The following is an 18,339-nucleotide window of genomic DNA, read 5'->3' as shown; positions in this document are numbered from 1 at the left end:
TAGAAAGTGTCGGCAACAGCCGAACGCGAAGTGACCTTGCGACAGTGGCGCCACCGATTTGGCGGAACATTTGAGAGAAAATCAAAATCAATTTATTTAAATAATCAAAAACAGTTTTATGCGTTTTATTCAAAATTCATTAAATTAAACCACATCAAAAATAAAAACTCCACTTAATCTTGACCGGATGTACTGTTCCATTAAATTTCAAAGTTTAGATTGACGTAATTTCCGAGATTAACATCCCCTGTTTCTTTTTAACAATTTCAACAATTAAAATAGTAATATCATTATTACTAATTGTAAAAGACGTACAAGACTGATGATGACAGATCCCAGTTGCTCTGTGCTTTCCGCCATTCCTATTTTGATGCCAGTTTCACAGTTTTGATTTGCATGTTAACATCGCATAACTGAACATGTTGAACAGCCTGCCCGTTGGATTGTAGGGATGTTATTCGGTATTATCTGCATTTCAGGTCAATTCCCAGAGGGTGCGTATAGCAGAATAGTCGCGCGTCCATACGCTGTGGGGATGCATTCGTGCGAACACGTGTGAAATTGCAGTGCGTGTCGGGTTAATGAAGCTCGAACTATTGCGGACGCGTTTACACATGAATGTAATTTATTGTCCTTTAATACGCTTCTCTGCCACTAGTATGTGACTAAGTCCTGAGGGACAAGGATCGATGACAACCACAGCCAGAAGAATTTAATTTAAAATTTTAAAACAAAAAATATCATAAAACACTTTATTCGTTGGTAATTGATTTGTAAAACATACATTTTCTATATTTCTTTAATCTTAAATGCAATTTTGATTAATTTATAGCATACTAAGCATCAAGTTGGCTAAACGGGAGTTTTTGGCACTAGATTGGTTGAGAGAAAGCGTAGCGAGCGTTTAATCAATCGAGTGTTTAACAATGTTAAGCCACGTGATGCTTACGCTATTTTTTTGACTTGCACATTACTTACCACGTTGAGGATTTTGTATTTGAACTTATATTCTAAATCATGGCTGGCCAATCCCAGGCCCGCGGGCCACGGGGTGGCCCGGCAGGTCATTTGAATTTGCCCGCCGCACAAACCAAAGTTGGAACTTTTGTATATGTATAATATTTTATGTATGAATGGCCATAGTCTGTGGCCCGGTGCTGCCGCATTCTAAAAAAATTGGCCCTCCAGGAAAATCCATTGGCCAGCCTTGTTCTAAATCTTCTCAAATCTTCAGCTGGCAACATTGCCGATCAGCTGATTGTTAAACTTTGGTGGACGATCATATTACACACAGTGTGCCACAACATGTGTAATAAGTTTTGTGAAACCGTTAAGGTTTATTCTTTCATTCGACGATAATTATGGAGTTTAATCACGTAAGTACCTCAACAATTCATTACTGGAGTCAGCTCAATTTACCGAATAAAATCAATATCGCTAAATATTCTCGTGTCTATGTATATTTACCTGCATTATAGCATAATATAGATACTAGCTAGAAACTCTGATAACCCTGCTTCCCTTTAAGTGTTCAAAATAATTCTCTGCGCTATTATAGTCCAAGATACCATTTGTACAGTGCATTTAATTTCAACTTTCTAGACCGTTTGGAAGTGCCCTAAAACGCCTTTTAATAGTTGGCAATTTTATGAAAATTTGAAAACATGGTGTAGAAAACACCCTGTATCTCCTGAATTAATATACTTTCTCCCAGTTTCTTGGCGCCATATTATAGTCCAAGAGACTCTTTTTACGATGCATTCTATATCAACCCTCTAAACCATTTGGAAGTGCCATAAAATATTTTTCGAAAGTTAGCAATTTTATAAAAATTTGAAAACATTTTGTGGAAAACGCCCTGTATCTCCTGCGCTAATTTATTTTCTTCAAATTTTTTGACGCTATATTATAGTCCAAGAGCCCCTTTTTACGATGCATTCCATATCAACCCTTTAAATCTTTTGGAAGTGCCATAAAATGGTTTTTAAAAGTTAGCAATTTTATAAAAATTTGAAAACAGGGTGTAGAAAACACCCTGTATCTCCTGAACTAATATACTTTCTTCAAATTTTTTGACGCCATATTATAGTCCAAGAGACCCTTTTTACGATGCATTTTATTTCAACCCTCTAGACCGATTGTAAGTGCCGTAAAATTACCTTCCAAAGTTGGCAATTTTATGAAAATTTGAAAACATTGTGTGGAAAACGACCTGTATCTTCTGAACTAATTGATTTTCTTGAAGTTTCTCAACCTCATGTTATAATTTAAGAGACCCTCAACGCTATGCATACCTTTTTAACACTATAAACCCTTTGAAAGTGTCTTAAAATAGCCTTCGAATATTGCAACCATTAATTTTCATTTTTGGTCGAATAACAGGGTCGAACTTTTTTACTTAAAATTTTTTGGTCGAAACACAGGGTCGAACTTTTTTATTAAAAAATTTTTCAGTCGAAAAACAGGGTCGAACTTTTTTACTTAAAATTTTTTGGTTGAAACACAGGGTCGAACTTTTTTATTAAAATTTTTCAGTCGAAAATCGGTCGAACTTTTTGACTTAAAATTTTTCGGTCGAATTTTTGTGTAAAAATTTTTTCGGTCGAATATTTTTGTAAACTTTTTTTCGGTCGAATTATTTTGTTAAAATTTTTTCAGTCGATTTATTTTTCTTAAAATTTTTTCAGTCGAATTTTTTTGTTAAAATTTTTTCGGTCGAAAAACAGGGTCGAACTTTTTTACTTACATTTTTCGATCGAATTTTTGTGTAAACATTTTTTGGGTCGAATATTTTTGTAAGCATTTTTCCGGTCGAATTATTTTGTTAAAATTTTTTTGGTCGATTTATTTTTCTTAAATTTTTTTCAGTCGATTTTTTTTGTTTAAATTTTTTCGATTGAAAAACAGGGTCGAATTTTTTTACTTAAAATATTTTTCGGTCAAAAAACAGGGTCGAACTATTTTGTTAAAATGTGTTTCGGTCGAAGAACAGGGTCGAAGAACAAGAAACAAAAAGTTCTACGAAAAACGAATGCATTTTTCTCTAAAATTGTAAAGGGTATAAACGGTTAATGTTATCAAAAAAAGTTAAAATAATCGATGTATAATTAAATTATCTATTAGGTTTCCCATTTAAATATTAATCGAAATTATTAGTTCCATGCATAGTACGAATACAATTCTAATGTACTGCACTACCACACTGAAAGTGTCAGTGTTTACAAACAAACATAATTTCTTATCGCTTGCAAATTGTGTGCGATCGCCACGCGGTTGGCAACTAGATGTTTACGCCTGCTAGCAATTCTCTTTCCTACTTAGTCGGTCGTGCGCGGTGGTGTCGTGAGCACGTGTTTTGTTCGTGAGTTTATCTGCATAGTTATTAAACGCGTTTCTTGAGATGTTAATATGATAGTGGTATGGTCGACAATGAATTTCAGCGAGTGTGGCTTACAATTATTGAATTGTCGCGCATAGAATCAGATATTGAGTGATTTCTCTAAAATTTGTGGCCGCCGTCGGATACTGTCCGCTTGCTAATATGTCGATTGAATTGGTATTATTATTTATTTATTCAACGGTTAATTTGTTAAAATAAGTATCAATTCTTACAAATGTGAAATGTCTGTTGTTAACGGAAGAACACTTAAGTGAGTGACGTCAATGTAAGTTAAAACTAACGTATTCATTAGTTTTGATATGTATTTGTTTTTATTTATGGTGTAGTGAAACCATTTGCTGTAACTTGTTAATGATACCGAAGTTACACAACTATAGAAAATTGTTTCATCACACGTTAAGAGAAAAAAATTACAAAGTACTTTCTGGATTGTATGGGATTCAATAAAAGACAATTTAATATTATACTTGAACGCTTATTTATTTTGGTACCCTCTTTGTCGTTTTCAGTTTTAAATAATATGGCATATAAGTCTTATGTGTGAGCAGCGGGTATAAGATAACTAACTGTTTCTTGAATTGTGTTGTTGTTTTTAAAATATGATAAAAGTAGAAACATAAATAGAAGAATCAAATAACAACAATAAAAACACTCGGTGGTCGAGTGGAGACGTGCACCTGCTGACATGCTAGCAGGCACGGATCGAATCTCAGGTGTAGAAGGCATTTTTCTCAAATATAAAAATATCTGGTGTAATTTGGGTTGCATATATGAATTGCAACGAAATATAAGAGAAATTGAAATACAAGTGAAGGCAATATGAGAATAAATAAGAAAGCAAGCAAGTAGTAGAGAATTGGAGACGGTAGAAGGAAGAGAACAGAGAGTAGAGTAGAGAAGAGGAGGTGATAGAAGAAAGAGAACAGGGGAGGATCCAGATTTTTAAATTTTTTGGCACGTGTCGTTATAAGACAGTCCACGGTCGCCACTGTTTCGGTCCGTCCATTGCTCCCGGCCCAACCTACAGCTACGATGTCTCTGCGCTTCATCCCCGAAATTATCAGGCATATCAACAATTTTTATGGTGGGGGATCATCCCCCGAGTGGGAGAACTCCTTATAAGGACATTCCTTATAAGATCTTGTTCAAATATTTCTAAGTTTTAAGTCGTCTCAAGAGACACTTATAAATATTTTTACAAGTTCTGACCTGTACCTGAAATGAGAGAAGGAGTACACAAGTCATACAGGATACCTTAACAATTTTTATAGTGGTGATCATCCGCTGAGAGAGGGAACGCTCTTAGAGACCTGTTCCTGAAATGATAGAAGGCGAACACACAAATCAAAGAAGTCAATATATCTTACTATTTATTTATTAACAATAGAATACAAGTTTATATTTTACAAGTCAACCGAATACATGCCGCCATATTGAAACAGAACTTACGACCTGCGTCGTCGCGCACATATAAGCAAGTATCACATCAAAATGTTCTACCGGGATAAAGAAATTAGCAAATTGTCCATTTTCTAGGTGATTGAGAATGGAAACAAATATACAGGGTGTCACAAAAGAAAATTTTTATGTGCATACAGGAAAACATATAAACACTCAAATATCACTCGTTTTTCTCCGTTACTCTGGGAAACAAATATACAGGGCGATACAAAAAGAAAATTCAAAGTGCAAGAAGTTAAATTTTAATAACAATCAAAGCTAAATTTTCAGGGATGTGCAGGAAAAGGATTATACAAGGTGTCACAATTAGAAAATTCAACCATCAAAGAGGAAAACATATAAACACTAAAATTAATAAACAGGGTGTTACAAAAAAAGTAGAGTGCAAAAAAGAAGCCCTAGAACCGCAGTCGAAGGAAAATTTTTATGGACACAAAGAAAAGCGAACATACAGGGTGTTCCAGAAGGAAAATCCCAAGTTTAAAACAAAGGACACTCAAAACTCACAAATAAAAGCGATTTACAACGTACTGTTAGCAAAAACTAATATACAGGGTGTAACAAAAGGAAAATTTTAAAAACTATAAATATGGTCAATATTCACATCATGACGAGAGAAATTTATACCGAAACAACTGTATTTTAACATAAATTCAAAGATTTTACCCGAAAATCATCGAAAAAGTTGTGTAAAAAAGGTGCTACAAGAATAAAACACTTACATTTTAATTTATTGTGTATATATTTATCATTTGATGATGGCATCAACTGCATAAGGTAACCGACGGGTCAAGCATCATCATAAATTGATAGAACATCGGGCGGAAAACATCCAAATCAGCAAGCAAGCGACGGCGCATGCATGTTATTTTCGGAAACAGGCCTATGAATTCAGATAAATAATGCTACCACGTGTTTGTAATTTGCAACATTAATATCCCTCAAATGGAATAATCAATTTAATATAAACCGTCTTAACTTTCCGCGAAAAAGAAATTGTACACCTACCAGTACAATGATGAAGAGATTTTAGATCCAGGAAAATATTTTATCATCTGAAAACTCGTGCAGAAATTAACAGACACTTATTTGTAACTTAAGAACACTCTAACCACCACAACTCATCAAACAAAGCAGCCACACATGCTCGTTACGAATATTTTGCTGATGACGAAAAGAATACACGACGATTAATTGAATAATTGAAGTCAGAAACCGCGTGGCTAGTTGTGAGACGCGCTCGCGGACCATGCGGTGAAACGACTGCCGTGTGCGCTGCGCGTTGCCAGGTACAAGGCAGGTACGTCGCGATAATACACTTCAGTCCAACAAAAAAGTTGTTTATAAACAAACGAAAAGTAAAAATTCACAATATTGAAGTAACACACATACACGAAACTACTTTTACTTACTTATACATTGGTTTTGGAATGCAATAAGGATGAGGAAAAACAGGAATTTGTAATTTACCAATACAAATAAATAATTTATTGTCTTCTAAGGGTCTTCGTATAAGTTTACTGTATACGTTAGTTAATTAAATTATTGACAACATCGCTACTAATTTAAATATTCTCTATAAAATAAAGTACTATAATCGAAAGTATTAGAATCGGAAAAATAAGAAGTGAAATTAATTCATAACTAAAAAATACTAGAGGCGATACGGCTCTTTTATCCCAGTTTTTTTTTCCATTCCGAATAGCACAATTTATATTTTATATTTCATGAACACGACTCACTACCGCTACCTTCGAACGGTGCCCTGAACACGAGTCACTTCTAGCGCTACCTTCGTACGGTGCCCTGAACACGAGTCACTTCTACCGCTACCTTTGTATGGTGCCCTGAACACGAGTCACTTCTACCGCTACCTTCGTACGGTGCCCTGAACACGAGTCACTTCTACCGCAACGACAAGAACGGATTTCAAATTCTTAATATACATACATAACTTTCAAGATAACTCCCGTTACGGAATTTTCTTGCAATAAATTTCTATACGCGAAGATACAGATTTAAATTCCCCATCTAGGAACATTATTTGTAACTAATTGTAACACCGCGTTCGCGTGTTATACTAAAAAAACTACAATTCCTAGCGCAACGAGTACTACGGCGCACACACCCAATTTTCAATATAAGTCGCGTTACAGAATTTTCTCGCAATAAATTTCTATACAGGGAAATACAGAATTTAATTCACCATCTAGTAAAATTATGTCGAAATAAATGTAACACCGCGTTCGTGTGTTATACGAAAAAAACTACAATTTCTAGCGCAACGAGTACTACGGCGCACACACACAACACTCAATATAACTCGCGTTACGGAATTTTCCTGCAATATATTTCTATACAGGGAGATACAGAATTAAATTCTCCATCTAGAAAAATTGTTTCTAACTATTTGTAACACCTCGTTCGCGTGTTATACTAAAAAACTACAATTCCTAGCGCAACGAGTACTACGGCGCACACACACAACTTTCAATATAACTCGCGTTACGAAATTTTCTCTCAATAAATTTCTATACAATGAGATACAGAATTAAATTTTCCATATAAGAAAATTATTTCGAACTATTTGTAACACCGCGTTTGCGTGTTATACTAAAAAAACTACAATTCCTAGCGCAACGAGTACTACGGCACATACACACAACTTTCAATATAACTCGCGTTACGGAATTTTCTCGCAATAAATTTCTATACAGAGAGATACAGAATTAAATTCACCATCAAGTAATATTATTTAGAAATAAATGTAACACCGCGTTCATGTGTTATACGAAAAAAAACTATAATTCCTAGCGCAACGAGAACTACGGCACACACACACAACTTGCAATATAACTCGCGTTACGGAATTTTCTCGCAATAACTTTCTATACAGGGAGATACAAAATTAAATTCTCCATCTAGGAATATTAATTCTAACTAATTTTAACCCCGCGTTCGCGTGTTATACGAAAAAAACTACAATGCAGCAACAATAACAAAATAATATAAGAAGAAAACCATTAGGAATTTAAAAAAATCAAAATGTTTGCATTGGAAATCAAAGAAAAGTGAAAGAGTGACAAAATATATAAATAGAACATTTAAGATGAAATTGTATTATCTAGGAAAAGTGATAGGTTAATTACTACAACAATAAAGCACAAAGCAGAATTTTATTTTAAATCGTGTAAAACAACTAGCGACCAGCCCGGATCAGGAACGCAGCCGACGGCACGCGACAATCTTAATCTTTTAAATTTTACACGAAACGAAAGCGAAACAATGTGTCAAATACGTAATGCAAATTTGATTTTATTTAATTTTCATATGGGTTAAGAAATGTGAGAACATACCTTGATGCAAAATAAATTTTTGCGCTTTTGTCATAACCACTAAATTGTAAGTACCTTCACTATGCACATTGTTAAAACGATGAAATACGCGTATAATACAAAAAGAGTATTCGACGGCCGACGGAACATCACTCACGTTTTACCTCCGTGTATGTACAATCCGCCTTTAACGAACGCCGCACATCACTCGCGCACAATCGAAGAAGCATTTAAAAATATTAGGTAACTACGCGAGGAGAAATTAACGATCTCCAATTATTGTGAAGAAAATGTGCGTGCAGGTCACCCGACGACCAAAATGAGACTGACGTGGTACGCAAGCCAACCGCGTGGCGATAGCACAAAAATTGCAAGAGATAAGAAAACTTGTTTGTTTATAAACACTGATACTTTCAATGTAGTAATGCAGAAGGTGCAATAGACAAATAAATACAGCATTTAAGTAAAACACTGAATTTTATTGACACCGTATAACAATTTATTCATAATTAAAGATAAATAACAATAATAATGAATAATAATCAATATAATCATATAGTATAATAATTAAACCTCATTTAGCTTATAATTCAATAATCGAATCGTATATTCACATATCTCGACCAATCACTCAATCAATCAACAACTATCTGTTTCTGTATGTTTTGTAATTTTTAAAAATTTTAAATGTGTTGTACGCTCCACTCAAATTTTCTAACATTCGGCATCGATCAGAATCTACATGTATACTCAATAATGTCACAATTACAAATTTATATGTATATTAATTTATCTATTCATAAGTCATAAGTATTTTCACTGCGTCATCCGCTAACATTACATGCTACATGAAGAGGAATAATTAAGAATTTCGTCAAACCAGAGATAGAGAGCGATACGAAACGATGAATTACACAACATGTACTTCTTCGTTCACCTCGACAACACGTGTATCTATGTCAGGGTAAGTTAAGAGAGGGTTGCTCACATCACTACGGTTGCTGCACCATGTCTGAATCGTTCTTTTGTTTGTTTTTCGTTTCGTTTGTGTTCAATATTTGCACTTTTCGATTGTCATTCAACGTTCAAACATCTTCAATTCAAACACAATTGACAATAATATGGAATTACATTTGTTTTCGCTAAACATTTCTTGTTTTATGGAAGAGGTTTTGGCTGTTTTTGTTGAATTATTGCTTTTCTAACCCAAGTACGCCATAACTATACATATTCCTCTCATAAGGTTAAACCTCGCATGAATAAAAATTTAATTTTTAACCAAAAAACATAATAAATAAAAGAAGTATGTCAAAAAGAGTTATACACTCTTAGTGATATAACTTCTCTGCCATTGTACATCGTCAATATTGCTGACCACAGTATATTTGTTGTGGATATCATTTCATTGTCCATCAATATCTTTGCCAGACTTAATGTATTGTTTAATTAATTGTTTTTTTTTTCGTCTCGTGTTATTACCCTGCATTTAAAGCTAAACATACAGATTTTATCCGTAAAATTACGTGTTTGTTTGGTTTATTTTGGTTTTTAGTAAAATTACGCTTTACGAGTTCAATATATTTAAAGTTTTATTTATTTAAATCTTAAACGTCTTTGGTGCCTGTGTCTCAAGCCGCGCTAATGGACGATGGCAAACATACAGGGTGTTCTTCGTTACAGTGAGGAAGGACTTTCAGTGTGAAGAGTATAAGTTATTAAAATATTCAACCAAGTTATAACCTTTGTATACACACCCTGTACATGCTCAACGAGTACGAATAGTCAATGGGAAAGGCTTCTGGTTTCACTGTGTTTGCTTTTTTCTGTGTCGCGTAATAATATAAATGCATTTCAGTGATTTCATGAGTAAATTTTGTATGGACGCGGTGGCAAGTTTTAGCGTTTTTTGTTAATTGTTAATAAATTCCAAGAAAAATTGTACAAAAGTCTCACTATTGATCGAAAGTTACGTGCTAAATACATTTTCAGTTGTTTTTGCTTTTATTTCAAGCGAATCAAGCAAATAAACGTGATAGGAAAATATATTTCATATAACTGGATGATTTTCTTAAGGTTCCAAAGTGAAAGTTTCTTAGATTAATCAGTTATTTGGCTGTTTTGTTAACACGTACCTCATAAAAACTTAAAACTTAAAACTATCACTCGAATATTTAACGCTTACGTAAGAGTTTATAGTTTGATTTACAAATTTACAACAAAACTCTTTAAAAAATCACATTTTTAGGCGTAGAAACAAATTTTTATAGAAATTTTGGATGTTTCTTGATTAAAGTTTTAAAAATAACCAAAATAAATGTAAATATCAAACTGTAAACTCCAAACTGAAAATGCGTGTATACTTGTACACTTACACATTTATCTTTGGAAATTACAAGCATCAACAAAACGACTAGTAGGTATCCAATTTACAAGTCCGGTCGAATTAAAGCAACTAACTCGTCCTCGCCGCCATTGTACTGCTTCCGCTCCTCTTAAACACTAAATTATCTTAAGTGAGTCCTTAAGTCTTTATCCAGTTTAGATTTAGATTAATCCACAGTGAATGCATAAGAGTAGGTCGTTGATGAAGAGTAAACATCGCGAAAATCAGAATGTCGACGAGAATGATGGATGGATGAGCTGGCGGGGGTGAGGGGTGCGCGTGAGCGCATCATAGCACCGCGTCAAACATCTGCAGCGACCTGGTGATCACGTCGTCCTTGAGGCACGACTCCATGAACTCCTCAATTGTAATGACGCCGTCCTGATTGAGGTCCAGCTTCCGGAAGACGCGATCAATCTGCTCGCGCGCCTTCCGATCGTCTTCCACCTGGTGCGCGCGGCGGCCCATCAGCTCGTGCACCGCTGACACCACTTCCGATAGTTCGGCGCGGCTGATGCAGCCGTCCCCGTTCACGTCGTACAATTTAAATGTCCATCGGAGTCGCTCGTACACAGAGCCTCTCAGCAGTGTTGATAATGTCACCAGTAAATCCTATAAGAACAAATATTCCATCAATATTTGTCACAAAACTTGATGTGGAGGACAAAAAGTATGTTATGTCATATGTCACATTAATTATCAGTGTTTAAATCGCAGATTACGTGTGTTTAAACACTTTTTCATGTTGAGTGTGGAAAATCTCTTCGTTCTCATTTCTCATGGTGTTGATGGTGGAATTGTCGGCAATAAAACTGATTAAGAAGTTTAACGCGGTTGCATCTCTGCACGAGCTTAACGACGCCGAACGTCTCGCCAGGATGACAATTTCAACTCTCAAACGGGAAATTTCACATCATTTCCGCACACTCGCAACTTTTCTGTTTTTTCTTCTTTTTTGATTCAAAAAGCGTTTTGAAACGCTGAAGCACATCAACTGCAATAACCTTGACATGCAAATTCTAATTCAATTACGCAGTTTAATTCGGTTCTGCAATTTTTCCTTTATAAATGTTTAAAACGCGTTTACTCCGCGAAAAATGGCCGTCCAGTGTTCAGTCGAGTCGCGCGCGAGGCGGATATTACGCTGCATAATAATAATAATATAAATTGGACACTGTATCGAGAGGAGGACACGGAGGACAGACCGACAATTTCCGGCGCGCGGGGGCAGGACGCACGCGAATAGACGAAATAGATTAAACTCGCGCACGCAATTTTCGACGCGACCATTTCGCAAACAAACGGGTCAAAAGAAATGATGATTGTTTCGCTCCACAGCATACTAACACATTCTTTATAAATTTTCATAGAAAATTAATTTTGAGGTTAAATTTTGTAGCTCTGTGTTGCTCTAGTGTTTTCATTATCATTTAATGCATAAATCTAATTATTCGTAGTTTAGATAAGAAAAAAAATTGATATATACACATAACAGAGTAATATCACTAAAATATGGGTCACGATCATGATCACGAAAATTGGAAAGAGTTCCAGCACGCAACCAGCTACCCCTCACTATTTTTTTATCTCTTATCGCCAAGAAGCGCAACGTTTTAGATATAATCACAACGTAACAAAAAGATTTACTGTGTTCTGTATTTTTTTTCCTTTCCCAAATCAATTCCATTGTGTCATCTGATTAATACAACCCTTTTACTTTTAGTTGGGTGTTTCCGTTGTTCAGAGTGTTCAGTCTAGACTTCTCGGAGTTAATAATAGTGATCGCAGTGCGTAGTGTGCGGCGATAAATTGCGGGCAGTGCGGACGCAAAAGGGGTTGATGAGATTGAAAGCGCACAAAACAAAGGCACGCAGACGGGAGAGGTCCTCGCATTGTTCTAAACAGTGCACAACCGACTATATTCACTGTGCCAAGTATTTGAACTAGAAGTAACCGTGACACATGTCAAACTTTGTTTTAATGCTTATAATGTTTTGTAACTGCAGGAATAAATTGTGCAGGCGTAGAGATTACGAAATTATATATTACGTATTTGAATTATATCATGAAAGTCTACAAGGGCAACTGACCGCGTTCGGGTCGTACACCTGGTGACCCAAACTCTTCCTGCCACTCTTAATTATATTTACAAGTACCCACAGTACGCACACTCGCGCGCGGCGAACAATTTGTAGCTTCCCCCACCAGTTTTTGCGGGTAGACTACATGTACAAACTTCTCCACTATCTCTTCTCATCTTATTCACTGCTATCGCTAATTCCCGTTAAAGCTTTCAATTTAAAATAACAATTTGAAATATTTGTTATCGATATTTTCTGTGCAACCTGTATTTGCAAGTCATACAATTGTCACTCTCGCGTATATTGATAATTACGAAAGCTGGCTGAAAGCACAGCTCTATTTTAAGCCCCTGTCTGCTGACACTTGCCGTTTCACTGTGGAGTGGAGTTGAAAAGTGAAGAATGCACAACGAGAGTGCATTGGGGGTGGCGCAACGTCAAGTGTTGTTCTCTCCACCTCATACATCGTACTACATTTTGTATGAGTGGTGGTTTAATTTAGCAACTCAGCAGTTACGAATTTAGAATTGAACCTTTTTTATATATTGACAAAAAAAATTATGTGTTCAGTTCACACGCGGTTGAAGTAAAACCTTCTGAACACTGCACTGCGAGAGAATCAGACGAAAATAGTATCAGATATTCGCGATTGAATAAAATGGGCAAAAATATGATAATTATTTTCTATTTTTATCTGGAGAATTTATTTATTATAAAATTGGCATTAAGTGTAATAGTATATTAAGTAACAAGTGGCTAAACGAGGGCATCACAAACGGGATTGATTGAGAGCGAATGTACCGAGCGGTATCCTGTAGATCTTATAGAGAGTTGTCCGTAGATTAAGACTCTGCGATTCGTTCCTTTCTATCTCTTTTAGTTTACGAGATATTCGCGATTGAATAAAATGGGCAAAAATTGAAAAATGTCACTTTTTAGTACTTTTAGTGGCGTTTTTTTACCTTTTACTGTTGGAAATATAATTATTTTCTATTTTTATCTGATAGAGAATTTTCCAATCTTTCATAATCAATAATTCGTTGGTAGCTATCTCTTTTAGTTTAAGAGATATGAATTTTTGTAAATCGTCGAAAAAAAGTATCAAGCACCCCCCCTTGGCAATTTTTTTCTTAAGTCTTAAAATTTCATCTCTCAGATTTCCGTTTTAACTGTCCTATCTTATAGAGAAAAGTCCGTAGATTAAGACGCTTCGATCAGATCTTAAATATCTCTTTTAGTTTGCGAGATATTCGCGATTGAATAAAATGGGCAAAAATTGAAAAATGTCACTTTTTAGTACTTTTAGTGGCGTTTTTTTACCTTTTACTGTTGGAAATATAATTATTTTCTATTTTTATCTGATAGAGAATTTTCCAATCTTTCATAATCAATAATTCGTTGGTAGCTATCTCTTTTAGTTTAAGAGATATGAATTATTGAAAATCGTCGAAAAAAAGTATCAAGCACCCCCCCTTGGCAATTTTTTCTTAAGAATGAAAATTTCATCTCTCAGATTTCCATTTTAACTGTCCTATCTTATAGAGAAAAGTGCGTAGATTAAGACGCTGCGATCAGATCCTAAATATCTCTTTTAGTTTACGAGATATTCGCGATTGAATAAAATGGGCAAAAATTGAAAAATGTCACTTTTTAGTACTTTTAGTGGCGTTTTTTTACCTTTTACTGTTGGAAATATAATTATTTTATATTTTTATCTGATACAGAATTTTCCAATCTTTCATAATCAGTAATTTGTTGGTTGCTGTCGCTTATAGTTTAAGAGATATGAATTTTCAAAAATCGTCGAAAAAAAGTATCAAGCACCCCCCCTTGGCAATTTTTTTCTTAAGTCTTAAAATTTCATCTCTCAGATTTCCGTTTTAACTATCCTCTCTTATAGAGAATAGTCCGTAGATTAAGACGCTGCGATCAGATCTTAAATATCTCTTTTAGTTTACGAGATATTAATCAAAAATCAAAATACAATTGAAATTTTCTTGATTTGCATTATTTCCAATTTGAGTTCTAAAATTTCCATGCGGTTATGATTAGAAATAGCAGAATTTAATCGTTGCAACTTTAATTTAAACATGAGCAGAGCAGCGTTTGGTAATCGCCCGAAATCCGTTCGGTTTTCGTTCTCGTTCTCGCATCGCCAACTCGCCCATCTGCGGCTTTACCAATCCAACCAATCCAACTAAGTTGAGTCGGAATGGAACATAAATATCTCACCGGATTAGTTATGGCTGTACTGGCACCAGCCAACGTATATATTTTTGGGCGCAATTCCACTGCCCCACGCATTCACAGATTAATAAACATCATAACCTCATAAACTTTAACCTAACCTCAACGTAACCTCAAAATGACAACATAAAACATAATCATTTAAAAACAAACAATTTTTTTCTTTAAATTTCATGGTTCTTTACTTACCCTGAAACTAATTGCCCCGTTGCAGTTTACATCGAAGGCTTTGAACACGTAATGCGCATATAAACTTGAATCTAAAAGAAAAAAAACACCATTAGACCACCAAAAAACAAATTACATATTATGCATACGTATTAATACATTTTTATGTACAGAAGTTTTGTACTGAAATTCAAATGATACCAGCACTGTTTTGACAATATTCCACAATTGGTTTGCGATCGCAATCATCCAACACGTTCAAATCGCAAAATGTCACGGCCGTGAAAGTGCAAAAAGCTCGCACGCGATTTTCTACACGATGGGAAAGCCGGAATGCCGCTCGCTTACATAATGCACACGTGAAACGTGAAATGTCCCCCGATTGTGATGTTTATTACGGTGTGTATCTAAGCGCACGGCACAGGAAGGCCGAAAACAATGCACAATGCAAAAGCAGCAAACTTTCTCGTGCGCTAATGGCGGGAATGCTTGAATTGTCGCACAAGAAACATTGTATACCCTGCAATTATTCACGTGCTGCTTTTTATCCAAACAGGTAACAAAGCATACTAGGTTAAACAATAAACAAACTTGTACAAAGCATTGAAAGGACGAAAAAACATAGCTTTTGTAGTAGGCTAAAAATATCCATGAATTGAAAAGGAAATATTGTTCAAACTGCTATCAAATAGGAGAAAGTTTTAAGTTAAACATGTTAGGATCATTTTTGTATGTTAAAGAAAAATAATCACTTTACATTTTGGGTCAAACTTTGGGTAATGTGCAAAATATACCATCATAAATAACTTGAACCTAACATCCCTTCTGTCATACCTTCCCATAAACCTAACAGTGTGTTTTGTATTGCTGGTTGGTCGACGTCCATATTTCGGACGAATTTTCCGGTGATTTATTCGCCGGTTCAATCCAATCGTGCGTCGCGAGCCATTTCGTTTTCGTACGCCTCTTCGCTCGTGATAGATGATAGATGAGACGACTTTTTATTGTTATTATTTTGTTTTATTGCTGTCACCCAGCCCCCGAAGGGAGCAACATCAAAATAAGCGAAGAAACGCAGAAAAAAACGATAGCGTTTATTTATTTTCTGCATTTATTGCAATAATATTTATTATTCTACTTAACGAGAAAGTAAGCATTAACAATTAAGTAATTTTGAAGTTAAATTATTATAATATTAGTAAAAATAATAATAAGCTCTTTCTGTCGCCTGAATTTCTTGTAATATAAAGGAAAACAAAGAATGAAAACAATTCCCAACCCACTTTTTAATGTTTTCTGTTTTGTTGACGCAGTATCCTACCTGCCAAGTTAATATCTAATTCACTGCTGATTAGATAGAAAAAAAACTTTGGCAATTCCAATAATTTTATCAATATCACCCATGCGCAACCATTTATTATCGAAACTAGCAGCACGCTCTCGAGAAAGCAAAATAATATTTTCCACCCAACCGGAATAGAAGTTTTACCCTGTTAAGATTTACGATCGCGATACGAACTAATATTTATGTTTCTTACAATTTCTAGTTTACAGGTTCAGCTTGTAAAAACTTTACTGCTTAAAAGTGAATGCAAAATAGCTAAAAATATCGAAAATATTGCATATTTAAAGTGATGTCAAGTGCAAAATTGAATCAAACCGAAATACAATATTTATAGCTTCGTTTAACATCCACCGCTCGATGCTGCTTTCCATTGCTGATTTTAATTGTCAAACTGGACTTTATGCTCGATTCGAAATTCGAACACGTTTCGGGCGGGCACCGCAAAGTTTCAATGAAAGCTCCGCATAATTAATTAAATTCGTTGAGCTCCGAACCGCACACGCGCAATATTCCAACAGTGACAAGCTTAATATGTTCAATTTTGTCTCATTTATATGCAAATATATTTTATTTTCAATAATAATATTAATATAATTAAAGCTTTTACGGTCAAATCGCTATGTAAAACATCATAAACCAAATAATAAACATTGTAAATTACTTACTTCCGTGTGGGAAAAATTTGGAATATATTTCTTTGAAGGAATCTTCATGAACGACTCCTTCCGGACATTCCTGTAACAAAAAAATGAAATAAATTAATACCCATTGAAATTGATATTGTATTGGTTTAGATTTAATCTTATTATGTAGATTTTCTATTTCTATGGCTTTAGAATAATATCAATAGCAGAATACAAACAACGTATTTTGTAATCAGATCTGACATATCAGTACAAAACAGGAATTTACTCTTTTTAATAAAAGAAACGAATAAAAATGCGCAGCTAAACTTTATAGATCCTGCAGAGCTTTTTGCGCTTGTCCGAAAGTCCTGACTACTTTCAGAATCGTGTTGGTTTTTGTCGTCCTCTGTTCTTCCGCTTGCGCTGTGCAATGAAGAAAAAGCGCACAAAATCGATTGGTAATTTCCATTTTCCATTAGCACACCATCCGCAAAAAGATGTTGACATTCGGTGATAACAATCGCAATTTTAAAGATACATATTTTTTTAAACTAACTTTTAACAGATATCTAAAAAAATAGCTTATAAAAATTCATTTTAAAATACGTCCAGAATGTGTACTTTTTTTAAATTTTAGAACTCAAAATTGAACATCAAATGAATTCGTAATGAATTCGTTATTCAATTTAAATGACGAGATAAAAATAATACGTAATGAGTTTCTTTTTAGGCTTCTTTTTCACCAAAAACCTTCTTGAAGTTAAACATAACTCAAAGCTGATTGCATAATAGAAAAATTTGAATTTTAAATTTATGATTTAAATATTTAAATGTCTCAGAACTTTATTTATTATTATATTTTTATTTTTTTATGTACTTAACATATAATTTATCGCTTACAAAGGAAAGTTTTTGTCATTTTAGTGTCGCCGATAGCCATAGAAGTTTAGTAATGTTAAAATACCAAGTAGAATAGAACGAAAAGGCCCAGCAATAAAAAGTCCTACGAATGAAAGAAACATTCAGACTTGGCATTCAATACGAAAAAGCCCAAAAGTTTGCTTCCTTTAAAAACGTAAAATGTATTTTTAGCTCACGCGAGGCTAGAAATAGAATTTACGGATCAATCAATATCGATATACTTTACTGTTATCTTCAGCCACCAAAAACTTTCCTTTATAAACTAATAAACACTATTCCAAACCACCAATCACAATAGAAAACAACCGTCAACAGGACATAATCTAAAATATAAAAAAATGGTCGTGTTATGAGGCGCGTAGAATTTGTGTA

General features: G+C 34.6%; 1 protein-coding gene across 1 annotated transcript in view; it reads right to left on the bottom strand.

Annotated features, from left to right (window-relative positions):
* Positions 1-8,654: 8,654 nt before the first annotated feature.
* LOC135790331 (Kv channel-interacting protein 1) overlaps positions 8,655-18,339 on the bottom strand; it is a 28,694-nt gene continuing 19,009 nt past the window's right edge. Inside the window, exons 2-4 of the mRNA XM_065300526.1 lie at positions 17,086-17,155; positions 15,097-15,167; positions 8,655-11,191 (exon numbers count right to left, since the gene is read on the bottom strand). Coding sequence (XP_065156598.1) covers positions 10,868-11,191; positions 15,097-15,167; positions 17,086-17,155 — 465 coding nt within the window. The 3' untranslated portion in view covers positions 8,655-10,867. The remainder of the gene's footprint in view (positions 11,192-15,096; positions 15,168-17,085; positions 17,156-18,339) is intronic.

This window comes from Atheta coriaria, unplaced genomic scaffold, assembly GCF_025399875.1.
Source record: "Atheta coriaria isolate IRGN ID8LTWV9N9 unplaced genomic scaffold, Caltech_Dcor_3.1 hic_scaffold_4_pilon, whole genome shotgun sequence".
NCBI classification, from domain to species: domain Eukaryota; kingdom Metazoa; phylum Arthropoda; class Insecta; order Coleoptera; family Staphylinidae; genus Dalotia; species Dalotia coriaria.
The sequence above is the reverse complement of the archived record's forward strand: the minus strand, read 5'-3'. Positions and strand labels throughout refer to the sequence as shown.